Raw genomic sequence first — 16,186 nt, 5'->3', positions numbered from 1 at the left:
TTCACTAGATGACTGTACCTCTTCACTAGATGACTGTACCTCTTCACTAGATGGTTGTACCTCTTCACTAGATGGTTGTACAACTTCACTAGATGACTGTACCTCTTCACTGGATGATTGTACCTCTTCACTAGATGGTTGTATCTCTTCAGTGGATGGTTGTACCTCTTCACTGGATGGTTGTACCACTTCACTAGATGGTTGTACCACTTCACTAGATGGTTGTACCACTTCACTAGATGACTGTACCTCTTCACTGGATGATTGTACCTCTTCACTAGATGGTTGTATCTCTTCACTAGATGGTTGTACCTCTTCACTGGATGGTTGTACCACTTCACTAGATGGTTGTACCACTTCACTAGATGGTTGTACAACTTCACTAGATGGTTGTACCACTTCACTAGATGACTGTACCTCTTCACTAGATGACTGTACCTCTTCACTGGATGGTTGTATCACTTCACTAGATGGTAGTACCTCTTCACTAGATGGTTGTACCACTTCACTAGATGGTTGTACCACTTCACTTGATGATTGTACCTCTACACTAGATGGTTGTACCTCTTCACTAGATGGTTGTACCACTTCACTAGATGGTTGTACCACTTCACTAGATGGTTGTACCCCTTCACTAGATGACTGTAACTCTTCACTGGATGGTTGTAGCTCTTCACTAGATGGTTGTACCTCTTCACTAGATGATTGTACCTCTACACTAGATGGTTGTACCTCTACACTAGATGGTTGTACAACTTCACTAGATGGTTGTACCACTTCACTAGATGGTTGTATCCCTACACTAGATGGTTGTATCTCTTCACTAGATGGTTGTACCTCTTCACTAGATGGTTGTATCTCTTCACTAGATGGTTGTACCTCTTCACTAGATGATTGTACCTCTTCACTAGATGGTTGTACCACTTCACTAGATGGTTGTATCTCTTCACTGGATGGTTGTACCTCTTCACTGGATGATTGTACCCTACACTAGATGATTGTACCTCTTCACTAGATGGTTGTACCTCTTCACTAGATGGTTGTACAACTTCACTAGATGGTTGTACCTCTTCACTAGATGGCTGTACCTCTACATTAGTTGGTTGTATCCCTGATGTATATTCTGATGTAGACGATTCCACATTGGCTGTCATCTCAAGTGATGATTGTGTTGTTGAAATCGTAGAGCTCAAGGTTGAACTTTCCTCTGAAATATCGATTACATCTGCGCTAAACACCGGCATCACATATTCTGTCCCAGTGGTTGAAGTTTCTCCATGCTGATCACTATTTGCAAGTGTTTGTGTTGGCGAAATGGTGGAACTTAATGATGAGCTTTGCGTTGAGATTTCCACCACGTCCGCACTGAAAACCGGCATCACATTTTGAGTATAAAAGGAAGATATATCCACAATCTGTTGACTTTGATCGCGCAGTGTTTCTGAAGGTAATATGTCGGAGCTCGGTAACGAGCTTTCTTCGGAGATTTCTACCATGTCCGCACTGAAAACAGGCATCACATTTTGCGAATAAAAAGACGAAATGTCGTTATTTTGTATGCTGTAGTCTAATACTGAGCTTGGTTGAATCACTACTGAAGATGTAGCATTGTCAATTGAGGATTGTTGACTTCTCTCCAAGCTTTGGTCCTGAACCTCAATGGTTTTAGAGTTTGTTGCACTAGCATTTTGTCCGTTTATCACAGAATTGCTAACAATATTAGATAAAACACTATGCATAGAGTCTGATATAGTTTCACTATCTCGATTGTCTTTAAGTACGCTTGTATCAACTGAAGATTGCGAAGACGACATTGAAGATGAGTCTATCACCAGATCGTTTGGAACATCGGAAGTTGGCGTCTCTACTGAAGAAGGCGTGATACTGGCTATCACAGATCTGCTTTGGTCCTTAATTTCAGAAGTTTGTAACACAGGACTGGGTTTTATTGATATCACAGATTGGTCCGTGGAAAGCTCTGTTAGAGATTGAGTGATTTGGACACTATTGGAATAAAATGTCTCTATTGTAGAATGGGGAGTATCAGAGCTTTTAGAACTTTCACTTATGTACAGTGATGATATGCTAGGATCGAGCAATGGTACGATGTGGGCAGTTTTATAGCTTTCACTTATGTACATGGAAACAATGCTAGGCTCGAGTGATGTTACGATATAGGCGTTTTCCAGTGATGTTTTGGTTGAAGATGAAGGCATGATTTGTGACATTGGTACTGTTTCGGTGATGCTCGTTGACCTACTTATGAATACTGACGCGCCCGTGATGACCTCTGTATCAGCAACAGGTTGCAAAAAAGATTGTGATACAGTTTCTGAGCTTCTCTTTGGGGTTTCGTAAAACGTGGATGTTTTCTCTGAAAGCGTTTCGGAAGATACTGCCCCAAAGAATTGTGAAGTTTCTCTGTTAGAAATACTGCTGTCGGTGATGGAATTCTTGAATACTGTAGAGGTTACGTTGAAAGTGGATTCATATGAAGAAGAAGTTGCGGCTAGAGTCAGGGGTTCCAAGACCTGAAAAAATAAAAAAGACGTATGAAATAGTCTGACAGCTAACAAAACATCCTTTTACAAATGAAGTTCAATCATATATACAAAATACAAGTACTAACGATCCGAACCACGAAACGACAAAACATCAATCGATCAATTCCATTATGACAACTAAAAACACCATACACCATTGTCCGTCCGGGTATATTACTTGTCCCTCCAAACAATAAAGTCTGGTTACGGGCCCGAATAGGCTACGTGGTAGCAGCTCGTTAACATTTTGCATATTTCACTGAGAGTTCAATAGAAAGTTGTGGGATGTCAAAGAGGTGACTGGCATACAGCCTTAGGCCTCACTATTGGATACTTCCGTAAACGTACAAAAAGACCTGTTTTGTAAAGGCGGAAAGGTACCGTGTTAAAGGTCGTGGAACTACATTCAGTGAAATAGAAACTGCCATACTCTTACTACATCTATTGATACATGATACTCTAGAGCGAACGGGCTAAGCAGTAAGACGTCTTCAGCAGCCTATTCAGTGGCAGAAAAGTAGGACGAAAAACTCCATTCATTTCACTTTGAGCATCTAAGGTGAACCGAAAACTTGGTTGGAACAAAACATACCTTGACATCTAAATACTGATCCAGTTCTTCGGGAGTAAGCCGTCCCAGAATTTCTCCCGCCAATTCTGCTGACACCGGTTCGCCATTTTGTTTGACTATGAAGGTTGCCTCCCCTTTATTAGGTCCATCCGATTTTATTTCTTCCACCTAAAAAGAGAATAGATCTAAGTATTTTAATCGTGGCTTGCATCTTTCATGGGTGATATTGGAAATGGGTCATGTTAACTCTCTCGTTTGCTTCTCTTTATTAGGACCAAGGTACGTATCGATATCCCATCCGTAAGCGTATATCGCGTCCGAGGAACGGACAGGAACAGATTTGTTTAGCTACAAGTGCGAAAACTAAAAATCCATAAAAAAAATCAAATCATTATTATATATATCGTAGCCGTGGTAAATGTTTTTGTAGGACATGTGGTATATCTGGAACATCTATATACAAGGTTGGTTAGACAAGGGGTTTTCCATGTGTAATATGATAAGAAAATTGAAAGAGGGTTTGGAAAGGCGGGGGTGAGGGAGGGGGGAGCCCTCACCCCAGACTGATATACCACTATACCCTCGCACACCCTGTACTGTTATTCATGAAAGGGAAGTAACTGTGGATGGAGTTCTTACCTCGATCGTAATGGAATTGTTTATCTCTCTTCTTGTTCGTCTGTTAGTTTGAAGAACATCAGTTATTACTGCGGCCAGCTCTAAAAAATAAGTACCGTAAAATGAAACAAATTTTGGATTTGGTGATACTGTGGTAAAATTTTGGTACCAATGGACCGAAAATATCAATACTTTACGATAGATGAAAAAATTTTGAATCTTATCGTTTATTAATCAAGCTAAACTTTAAGTCACGAACTCATCATATCCCATGAGAATATAGTGCATGTTGATATATAGGTCACTGTGACCAGGGCACGCGCATATTACGTCGTAATAAGACGTCAAATAACATCAGACCTATACATATTTAAACATCAAAGTAAATATCAGGCGTTGCTAAGATCAACAGCGTTTTTATGACTTTTGGAAGTCACCGAAGTTTGGATGAAAATAAAAATTATATCTCTAATTAATGTATATTCCTCACGCCACTCCAATTAACTTTCTAAATAATTCAACTGATGAAGCCCGAGCTTTTCGTTTTTTACCACAAGTATCGCGTGCTAGAGTAACCTGCCTTGATCTAATTTGAACTCTTTGATACTGTGATTTTCTGCAAGAAAACGCCCTATCTGTCGATTTAATTAACTATTTTTTATCAGCAGATACTATAATCGAGGATCTGTGGATCTTCACAAAGTCAAGCTATTACAAATTGTGTCTTATACCTTGACTGAAAAATCCACCTTTCTAACCACCCAATCAGATCGCTGCATTATTTATTATAAGAAAGTGGCTATTGTAGTCGAGGTATAAGAGGTATAAAATAAACTGGCGTATAATGGTCAAATTCTTATACCTGATTCAAGTCTCTTTTAATATTTCTACCATATGGAGATAATGGATACTGACAATGCCATTAGAAAGAGGTAACTTTTTGAGGAGCTCGTATACATAGCTTGTATACTGTCGGCACTGGTTCTGATTCAAGAAATACATGTTACGGGTGGTAGAAATAAGATACGGTTTTGCCTGAACCGTTTTGGAGCTGGAGATCCTTAAAACCGGGACAGTGACGGAGCCAGATATCTTGCCCCTCTCGGACGTAAACCTGGCTCCGCCACTGAACCGGGACCTCGTCATACAAATAAGAAATGGTTTTGTCTAAACTTACCTGTTTGAAGCCGTCTTTTGAAGGAAATTGTTGTAATATCCTGACCCAGTGGATCAAAAGTTATCCTGAAAACCGAACTTGGTGGCGCTGTGAGATTGGTAGTCTCACTGGCTTCTATCTCAGTTACACTTAGTTCGGGTTCAAAGTTCAACGTTGACGTAGTCTGGCGTTTTAATGGCGTCACTGACGTCACATTATGTTTGGTCAAAACGAGGCTGTTATTGATGACGCTTACACTTTCTACCCAATCAGAAGACGACAATGAATTTGAAAATCCGAAATTTGAATTTCTTAAACTATTGCGGCTTTTTTCATACTCCGCCAGTGACTTTGTGGCTGTGAAGATGGCATTGATGTCTGATTCTGATGATGAGAATAGTTCCTTGGTTTCGGAAGATGAGTGAGCATCTAAAAAGAGAAATAAGAATAGTTTGAAATCGTCTCTAGTGGTCGTCTAGAAATGATAGATTAGCCTACGTCTCGCCAATTCATTGTTTACTTACATAAATTTCAGTTTTGAAGTTAACAGGCCTTTACGTTTTTATATTTGAAAATGGGTGTCAAAGACATTGGTAAATGCAATTAGATGGAAGCTGTCTGGTCGAAACCTCGCCCCTCCCCCCTTTCTACATTCCATAGGCCTACACCCTCGCACCGTCCTCTCTCATATCACCTACACCAAATCATATAGGTCTATAGGTAGCCTGAGAAATCAATAAATGTCCATGTTTTTGTGATAGTAAATGTATTAATGATGTGAGCAATATTGAGAGGTACAGGTGTGGAGTGATGACAGGTGTTCGGGATGGTTTATTTATGAGTATATATCAATTAATATATTGTTATTATATCGGCCTGGTTATATTTTATAATAATTATAGGCCTACCATTGTTTTGTTTTCTTCTATATTGTTATTTACAATTTCAGAACAATGTGTGATATTTTAGTTATAGGCTAGCCTGTTTCAAAGTTTTCCATTTTTTTAGTAGCAGGAGTAAGCCACCTTTCTTGTATCACGAACTTCACCTTCAAAATTTCAAACTTTTACAAACTGCGTCTAATACCTTTACTGCAATACGCCTATCTTTCTTGTATCACGGAATGCAGCGATTTGATTGGACTGTATGCCAGCGAAATCAGCCACTCGTTGGTATTTTTTAAGTGGTTAAGTCAAGTTTAGATTTATATTATTTAATTAGAGGGAGTAGGCCCAATCCTTGCTTTATTCAATTTAATAATAAATATTAAAGTCGAATTTTCAAACGATTTTCTCTTTCAACTTAATTTTAACTATTCATTATTGACACTTTAATTTTATATTTTCCTCATTTTTAACTTTTTCCTCATTTTTAACTTTTTTTAAAAATATGTTTTTAGTTAATCTGATATATCTTTTACCTTTTAAAGAGTTTGACGAGGGAGTTGCTAAATTATTCAATTTCACAATCAAATTGTTTATGTTCTATAAGTGTATTACGATTTAATTGCTTGAAGTGGAAGAATTTGTCAGGGCGGTGTGAGATATCACATACCAGCTTCACGACACGTACGTGCAATTGAGATATCAGTACAAATTTTGTTGCAAATGAGTCAGGCGTCGGTAAATAAACAAGTTATATATTTATAGATTTGTGTTTAACTTTAGCGTCATCGTAACATGAATACAGGTTTTGACAAACGACGAATGGGTCCGTTGTTTGAACACGATGCTTTAGTGTGTGTCCGACAAAAAAGGTGGAGCACAAGATTCAAAGATGCATCAAAAAATCTCTCCAAAAATGAAATGTGAATAAAGTACTAAAATAAGATAGTCAATGTCCAATGATAGTCCGAAATACCCGTCTCTATTGCAGCCCTATAATAGCTATTTTGATAGATGTCTGCTGGAGTAGGGTCAGAAAATCTTGGCCACGTTTTATGGTGATTTTCTGCACCTCCGATAGTGCAGGGAATTTTAAACCATATCTAGTTGTGGGTTGGCAAAGATACCAAGTAAAACAGTCGGCCTATTTCCTGTGGTCAGAATGAACACTTTTCGTCATTGTGGTTCGGTTGAGACTGTGCCATTATGATAAAAATATAATAACCTCCACCGACCTGTATATCAGTAAATATTTCTAGAATTGGTATAATTAATTAAAGTGTATTACTAATGATATTGAATATAATTGATGAAGACCTATAATTAGCTCTGTTTATATTTCTAAAGATTTGAAGTAGGTTCAAGTGGCTAGAGGAATGTGATACCAAGTTTTAATAAAAAAAAATGTATTTGCTACTATATCGTCTGTAGTAGGAATTCCAAGTATTTCAAAGGAGTTATTGACGTACGGTTGATATAAAAAATGAAAGAGCTACTGTCTTTGCACTTTCGTAAATAGAATATTACCCATTTTTATAAATAGACATTTCAGCTTGAAAATCTCACTGATGGTCTTAGAGTTACTTTGCGTTGATAATAATTTCAAGATAATATACTGAATGGAGTCTAACGAATATAAGTAGGCCTACATGTATTCGTCAAGTTAGTCTTAGATTACCTTTGAGTTGATAAACATGCAAATATGAGCATATATTATAATTTCGAAATCACCTTTCAGAATCGAAGTCTGACGCCCAGTTCTTCTACCATTCAACACAAATGTGATTGTCGTCTTATTAAATTACCACTGAATTTGCAGATATTGCCAATCAAATGACGTAACTGGTGAGCTCTATCAGCTGATAAAGCAAATACATTTACACAGACCATCATCATTACTCTTTTCGACACGCCTGATGGTACTTTTCGATTGAGGAGTCCACTACAATTATTACTCCCGATTTTTATATACTTTGCGAGATTTTTTTTGTTTCTGGAAATGTTTTGCTTGTACGGATTTTTATTATTTAGACAACTGTATCCCTTTCAAACTTGATAAACTGTGAAAGAAAATTTGATTCCAATCACTTCAAAGTTAGAATTTATCTACTTTACAAGACATATGCCACAAACTTACGAGTTTTTGTACATGTTGATCAGAGCAACAATCTTCAATTTTTCAGGAAGATTCTATAAAATTGCAGACTCTTATAAACATAGATAAATCTGTTTATTTATAAAATAATAATTTGAAATATTTCAGATGGAATAATGCTCTCTTTATTCTCGGGACTCTCGAGTCTACCTTAGATAACATTCCCAGAGAATGGGTCAGAGATCACGTTCGCTTGATCTGTTGTTATATTACATTAACTGTTAAAGATGTACAGAGGTTATATTGATGTTGGGGGATGTTAGACTATTTGTGTAGGTTATTTACTTGAAGTCGAGTCTTAATTTCGTATATACAGTCAAATTACTAGTAATAATTCATGTTGAGCGATGTATAAACTTCCAGGAGAGCCATTGATATTACTCTGCGTTTCTGGGAAAAATCAGGCGAGGGGAGGGGGGTTTCAAGCAGGGGCCACAGGACATTCATTTATGTAAAATGATAAAAAATACACCCCCCCCTTTTTTTAGATACGCTACTGTATCTGCATTGAATAGAAAGGTTAAATGCATTATTTGTGTATGTTATCAATTCGAAGGCCAACCTTTTGAAGCCATATATTAAACCTTTTATGTGGAACCCGCGAATAGGACTGTTAATGTGAAGTAACGTGCTAAACTCAAAGTTTCGTAGTTACAGTTTATCAAGACGTTTAAAGTTTTGTATCCTTCAAAATCTCAAATTATTAAGACGACGGGTGCATAGAATTGTAACTGATATCAGACGTTGTTCACTGATATTAAACAACAGAGACCAAGGATTTCAGAATATAAATTATTCTTAAAAACTACATTCACCAATTTAGGCGTCTAATAACAAGGGGCGTAAAACTCGAGTTCTGACAGCTGATTTACCTAGCAGACCAAGCCTTGAAGATAAATTCTCGAGATTAAAATGTACTTTTATAAGAAAAAAACTAATGAACAAGTCGAAAATAAACAGTGAGTTAGAGTGAAATGTCAGTAAGTTATGTATAAGAAACGTGTTAAGATAGGGTGTTAGGATGTCACCTTGTCTCACACCGTTATCTACATATTTAACTTTCAACTAATCCGAAACATCGTCACTCTGTACCGGTGATTGGGCCGACCTTACGACTAGATAAATGGGAGAATCTGGTCTTGAGAGTATCGTCGACACAAAATTATTTCCATCAGTTGCTCAAGTTCTTTCTCTAGCCACCATTAATTCTGATCGTCGATAAATAATCGAAATATCTGTTTAACCGAAAACTGCTTTAACCCTGTAACGGGGCCTATTGTTGAATACTTACTTTCAACCTTTATCACCATGTTTCGGACTAAGATTCAGGTTGACTTTTCGTTCTATTCTTACATTGTCTTTAGGACGTGTGTTAACATCTCACGAACACAACTTAAAACAAATTTCACACGGATTTGTTAAGCCATTTTTCAATGACCACACAGTCTTACTAGTCTGCTTGACGTCTGGGACAATTTTAAATCTATATAAGTCACTGAGTTTTTGTTTTGTAATAGCCACCTTTCATACAAGTTTGTAAATGCAGTGATTTGATTGGATTGTACTCTAGCGAAAACAGTCAATCAGATCTCAATCTGTAGTCGTGATATAAGTAATACGTGTACTTTGACATTGTGAAGATGAAGTTTGTAATAGCTTGACAATGTGAAGATGTAGTTTGTAATAGCTTGACATTGTGAAGACGAAGTTCGTATTGACCGTTGACATTGTGAAGATATGAAACTGTAAGCATGCATATTAGTCCAGGCGTTTGATATGAGAACCGAGTGTAATATACTTGACCAGGGTTAAATTAATTAAACTAACATTGATTATAATCATTAGTCAGTTTCACACAGAAAATCTGCACCAGTGCACTCATACTAGGTTATGTTATTTGATACTTGTATTTAAATGGACTTAGACGTACGGTGACGTAATAAAACAGGAAAAGGCCAAAGGTAAATCAAATAGGTTCTCCAATGTAAGGAGTACATGTAATTGAAGTGTGCCACGATATTTCCATAAATATTGGGGTTTTAAGAGCACCGTAACAAGAGTTCGCTTCTCGTTTGAGACCCTAGATCATCAGATTCAGAGAATCTGCACCAGTGCACTCGATACTAGGTTGTGTTATGAGATTACACGAAAAGGCAAAAACATGTTGTCCAAAGTAAAGGATGATTTAATTATGCCAGTTAAAATATTGGGGTTCCAAGAACACCTTATCAAGAGTTTGAGACCTTAGATCACCAGATTCAGAAAATTGAAATATGCCTTAGCATTTCTTAAAGTTGGTAGAAGGGATTACGAGGGAACTAGAGCACCCTCAGAGTCAGATTTTTGCTTCTCTTTTGAGACCTTAAATCACAAAAGTTTCAAACACCATGCAGTATATAATAAAGGATTTTTTCAAAAACGAAGGCAACTACATTTAACTAAATTTATTCTTTTTTTTTTATTGAGCTCAGAGCCTTCCTTTCTCAAAATTCAAACTTCACTACATAGATCTATTCCCCCTCCCCCATTCTACAAGCAGAGACCCTCCACCTCTCCCCTTTTCTACATGCAGAGACCCTCCCTTATAAATAATAAACACCAGAGTTTAATTTTTGAAGACATGATCTTGTATGTTGTATTTACATAAATGGAGTCACTTGTACAATAAACATAAATGAATATATCAACATATACATAAGACAAAAAGAAAAATCTTTTATATAGATAAAAGCTAATAAAGAATGGATCGAAAGTTTGGTTTAATTTTAATTAAACTGATTTCTTTGGATATTGCAGCTACAGTTTGAAATTTAGTTATAGATCTTGTAAAATAAATATACCACATAGGCATCATCTTAACCACACTCTCTCCTTCATAGATGCCTAGTAAATACTTCCAGGTAAAGTGACACATCAGATGTTTCAATAAGACGAAGATGCCCTGTTATTTCATATAACAAAATGTATCTGACAAATTGGTAAGTATTGTAAATTGTATTCTTTCATGGATATCTGGTTACTCATTTGAGGACTATTTTCCAGTCTGGTGGGACTTTTCAACACCAGACCAAATGAAGGATCAGAGAATGGGGTCTGCGGCTCTTTTGCCCAAACTGATACTACCTGTTTTTTGTACAATGTAAATGATATACAGTTGGGATAACAGCATGTTTAGGGCCAGACATAAAATGTCATTTTATATGCAAGTTGCCCTGGTACATTTTCAGATCACCAGCTTTTAAGAATTTGAGCATGACAAAAACAAAATTTGATATATCCTGTCGACAACCATCGAGTTAACTCGTCGACAACCTCGAGTTAACTCGTCCACAACCTCGAGTTAACTCATCTACAACCCCAATTAACTCATCTACAACCTCGAGTTAACTCGCATACAACCTGGAGTCAACTCGTCTACAACCTCGTGTTAACTCATCTACAACCTCGAGTTAACTCATCTACACAAATTATTGAAATGAAGATGTTATTTTAAAAACATTGTTTTGTAGAGGAGTGGGTAGAGAAAGATTTCTCAGTCTAGAGGCTATATTGAATCAGTAGCTAAGAATTATCTTGTAGATAATCTCTCAATAATTCTCTTTCAACTCTCCTTTTATATGCTTCATAACCAGACAAATCATCATCATCATCTTCACCGAAACCCACGTTACAACGTGATGTCATCAACGAAGACAACGAGTCTACATTAAATGTCTCATTGTTCAAGTCTAACATGTTTGATTCAAGATCTTGATTGTTAATAAATCCTGGATCTTCATCTGGATAATCATTCCTCCAATTTCCTTCATCATTGGAATCATCATCATCATCATAAACTTCATCATCATCAGCGAATCGATCATCGTCGTAGACTAGATCGTCATACAGAGCTTGTATTGTTAATGCACTCTGTAAGGCTTGAAAATCAAGACTCCCACTATTAGTGTAATATAGATCATAGACAAAATCCTCATCCTCCCTTTTCTCGCGGATTAACGGCACAGAATTACATGTTATTTCACTCAAGTCACTTTTAACTTTCGGTTCATATTTGGCATCGGAAGTTGTAGCCATAGACTCTTTTTCTACATCATAGAGTAAGAAAACTTTAGAATTCGAGGAAGCACCAGTGTCTTCATTTTTGGCTCCAGCATCCCCTTGTCCGCCATTTTCAGTAACGTTACTGTCCAATTTGTCAAGTTCGAGTTCTCTATGACTACACACAACTTTGTAACGATTTTCTCGCGATGTCGTCTGTCGTCCAACTCGAGTTCGCTGCGACATTTCAGGTATAGAAACTTGTTGACCATGTTGTTTATATTCTTTCGAAAGTTTTTCCTTTCGAATCGCGGCACGAATGTGTTTTGAGATTTCAGTCTCTTTCGGAGAGATTGTACCGGCAAATTTTAAAGTTTCTTGAATATTAGATGTCGTATCTAAAGGGAATCCAGTTTCATGTGATTGAATTCCATCTTCCTTTCTCTTTTTACAAGATAACAACAAAGCTTCGACAGGTTCTTCGTTTCTTCGTCGTTTTAATCTTACAATCGCCGCCATGTTTTCACAACATGATCAATACTTCCGGTTTGTTCTAGAGTGACCCGTGTCGACTCGTGTCACGTAGCAAATTAACAACCCGAGACAAGAGTTGATGTTCGAGTAGTTCACAACGTATGCGTCCACAATTTCATTTGTGTTTCTTGATAATGTCAACAAATTGGTTTAATTTACACACCTAGAGAATAAAACCAAGATGTAAGAGTCTAAAATGACCACCTTCAACTACCCACCCAGAAAACGTTTAGTTCTGTAGATGTTTCAATTGAGTACCCATAAGAAAATCTCAAGGTTAAATTGTTCCAGACCCACCCTCAGTAATGATAATAATAGAGCGAACTTCGAATGATAAAATACCAGTTTGGTTAGTGAAGTAGAGATAATAATGATAATCACACTCGACAATTCACATATTTTTTCACCTCTTTAAGTGTTCTTACTGAAATCATATTAAACTTAAAACAATCGTTGGACAAATAGAGCTCGTCTTTCATATCAAATTTCTCTTTAATTTATATTAGAGGCCAAGAAGTTAGAGAGTTTAAAAAAAATAGTCGAATTTCTCAAATATTTTCAAGATAGGTTAACTCTGTTAATAGTTTGATTTTCTTTAAAAATTGCAAAAAAGTCTTTATAAATGTTTGATAATGACAATATCTCCTATCAAATATATAAAAATAACTTAATATATTGCGTTATAATACCAATATCTTTATTACTAAGGGGTAAAACAGATAAACAGCGAAAGGGCTGGACAGTGCAGAATCACCATGGTTTATAAACAACACAAGTTAACACACCCAGTCGCCCTGTGATCTAACAGGTGTTTCTAAATATCGGGTATTCTGGAAGAGTGAGCATATCTTGCCTTGTTAGCGACACCCACTAATGTTATCTTTTCGTTTTCACTTGAAGATGAATGAAAGCAATGTCAAGCTATTACAATGTTCATCTTCACAATGTCAAGCTATTACAAACTACATCTTCACAATGTCAAGCTATTACCAACTTCATCTTCACAATGTCAAGCTATTACAAACTTCATCTTCACAATGTCAAGCTATTACAGACTTCATCTTCACAATGTCAAGCTATTACCAACTTCATCTTCACAATGTCAAGCTATTACAAACTACATCTTCACAATGTCAAGCTATTACCAACTTCATCTTCACAATGTCAAGCTATTACAAACTTCATCTTCACAATGTCAAGCTATGACAGACTTCATCTTCACAATGTCAAGCTATTACAGACTTCATCTTCACAATGTCAAGCTATTACAAACTACATCTTCACAATTTCAAGCTATTAGAGACTTCATCTTCACAATGTCAAGCTATTACCAACTTCATCTTCACAATGTCAAGCTATTACAAACTTCATCTTCACAATGTCAAGCTATTACAGACTTCATCTTCACAATGTCAAGCTATTACCAACTTCATCTTCACAATGTCAAGCTATTACAAACTACATCTTCACAATGTCAAGCTATTACCAACTTCATCTTCACAATGTCAAGCTATTACAAACTTCATCTTCACAATGTCAAGCTATGACAGACTTCATCTTCACAATGTCAAGCTATTACAAACTTCATCTTCACAATGTCAAGCTATTACAAACTTCATCTTCACAATGTCAAACTATTACCAACTTCATCTTCACAATGTCAAACTATTACCATTTTCTTCTTCACAATGTCAAGCTAATACAAACTTTATCTTTACAATGTCAAGCTATTACCAACTTCATCTTCACAATGTCAAGCTAATACAAACTTCATCTTCACAATGTCAAGCTATTACAAACTTCATCTTCACAATGTCAAGCTATTAAAGAATACAGTTAATTATATTCCTCGACAGAAAGATTGTAAACAATTTGACTGCGAGAGTATTCGGGGGCTCTGATTGGCTGTATTCTCCTATGCACAATCCAATAATAAACTTCCGTGATACACGAAAGGTGGCTATTGCAGTCAAGGTATATGTCGAAGATAATTGTAATTGGTATTATATATTTAACTCGTATTAATCTAATTGATGATTGGAATGAAAAATATTTATGAAACCATGCTATTCACTGATCACTATAATTATTTAACTTATCATCTGTATAACCTTCTACTATATATAGCTTTATTTTTATCAACACATGTGTGATTTGGGTATTCAACCAAAAAGCAGATCGCCTTTTAAAATATTTAACCCCTTATAAATCATATCAAAGATGTCTTCTTATATGTGTTTTTTTTCAGTCGTCTCCATCTTCATTTATTAGATAACTCATTATGTAGGACCCATCCAATATGTATTATTATCATGTTTTCTTTGTTTTCTCCATTCGTTCTCGTCATCATTGGTTTTTACCAGGTGCAGAAAATTAGAGCGTAAAGCTCCTTTTAATATCTGTTATTCCCTTCAGTGATTTTAAATGAATTTTAAATTTGAAAAGAGGATCATTACGTTATACTGAATATAAGAGAATAATATGTTTAAGATTTGTGTCTATTTAAAAACGACTGTTTCTATATTATTAGAAAATACCTTTAACTATACTGCTTTTATAAATATATCATTTTCTCATTTTGTGGTATTATTCGTCTCAGCGAGAGAGCCGAGAGTCGGCCTACTGTCGGCCCTCACCCCCAAAAAGTGAAGAAGGACCCATGCATGCCCACTTCCCACAAGTTGTAATGGATAATAGGGTAACCAAGTACAGTGGGGCTGCGTTTATCTGGTTGCCGATAATCCGGAAACCCCGATATCCGCACGCTTTTTACTGAGAACGGAATATTTACTATGTAAAAGTAACCGTTAATCCGGTGCTCCGGTTTCCGGTTCCGTACAGCTGTGATTGGGAACCAATTATCAAATTCTATAGTAAATAGTATTCATCATCCGGTCATTGTTTATTGTCATGGATCCTAAACAGTCCAGGAATAATACAATAGCACCTAGAACTACGGCCCTCCAGCAAGACAGTGTTTTACCATATACGTTGAATGGATTTTCTATATGAGTAGTTATGTAATTATAAGATAATATATGTAACAGTGTAAAATTCTATTCAAATTCAAATCAAATTTTTTAAAGCAAATCTTGTCACGTAACATCTGTCTTCAGTAAACAAAATATAATCTTTTCATGCAGAAAATCAATTCTTTTAAAATATTATTTCAGATTTTCTGTAAATAATCGGATTATATATGTATAAAGTTTAAGGATTATGTAACATATTACTAATAAAATAGGCAAATTTTGATATACCAACAAATTTACTCAGATAATAATATTCCACGACCCAGCCATGATAAAATTAGAATCCTTTCCATTTCGATTTAGAGCATCTTCAATGATTTCATACCACCCCACCCCACCCTACCCTTTCATAAAAATATATATATATATATATATTACTACCAAACATAACCCTGGGATTCCGTCGGTTGCCTTCATGGACGGTCAACCCTAGATCGTATCCTGTATTGTTGGAAATTGTAACCATTTGCATTGGTAACATTTGGGATTACTAATAAGCCTTTATCTTCACACGTACACGCCTTACCCCCCTATTGAGAACCTTGGGGTACTTCCATTTGCCCTCAGAAACCTACCCGACCCCCACCCCTAATAAAATAAGACAAATATCCTTACCGTTGATGCTCTCTAAAATCACAAACTGAATAAATCCACA

At 36.3% G+C, this 16,186-nt stretch overlaps 3 protein-coding genes across 3 annotated transcripts in view; 2 read left to right on the top strand and 1 right to left on the bottom strand.

Annotated features, from left to right (window-relative positions):
- The window catches only part of LOTGIDRAFT_140507 (hypothetical protein), a gene marked incomplete at both ends in the record, with an annotated part of 12,175 nt that extends 11,181 nt beyond the window's left edge, over positions 1-994 (top strand). The window contains one exon of the mRNA XM_009050275.1: positions 51-994. Within this exon, the coding sequence (XP_009048523.1) occupies positions 51-994 (944 nt within the window). The remainder of the gene's footprint in view (positions 1-50) is intronic.
- A 10,494-nt stretch (positions 995-11,488) lies between these two features.
- On the bottom strand, positions 11,489-12,484 carry LOTGIDRAFT_173092 (hypothetical protein; the record flags this gene model as incomplete). The annotated part of the gene is made up of 1 exon (XM_009050274.1): positions 11,489-12,484. One exon carries the CDS (start codon positions 12,482-12,484, stop codon positions 11,489-11,491), a length of 996 nt encoding a protein of 331 aa, XP_009048522.1.
- Positions 12,485-13,443: 959 nt separating this feature from the next.
- Positions 13,444-14,046, top strand: LOTGIDRAFT_173091 (hypothetical protein; the record flags this gene model as incomplete). Its single annotated transcript, XM_009050273.1, has 1 exon — positions 13,444-14,046. One exon carries the CDS (start codon positions 13,444-13,446, stop codon positions 14,044-14,046), a length of 603 nt encoding a protein of 200 aa, XP_009048521.1.
- Positions 14,047-16,186: the final 2,140 nt, after the last annotated feature.

Source organism: Lottia gigantea, assembly GCF_000327385.1.
Source record: "Lottia gigantea unplaced genomic scaffold LOTGIsca_148, whole genome shotgun sequence".
Lineage (NCBI taxonomy): Eukaryota > Metazoa > Mollusca > Gastropoda > Lottiidae > Lottia > Lottia gigantea.
The sequence above is the reverse complement of the archived record's forward strand: the minus strand, read 5'-3'. Positions and strand labels throughout refer to the sequence as shown.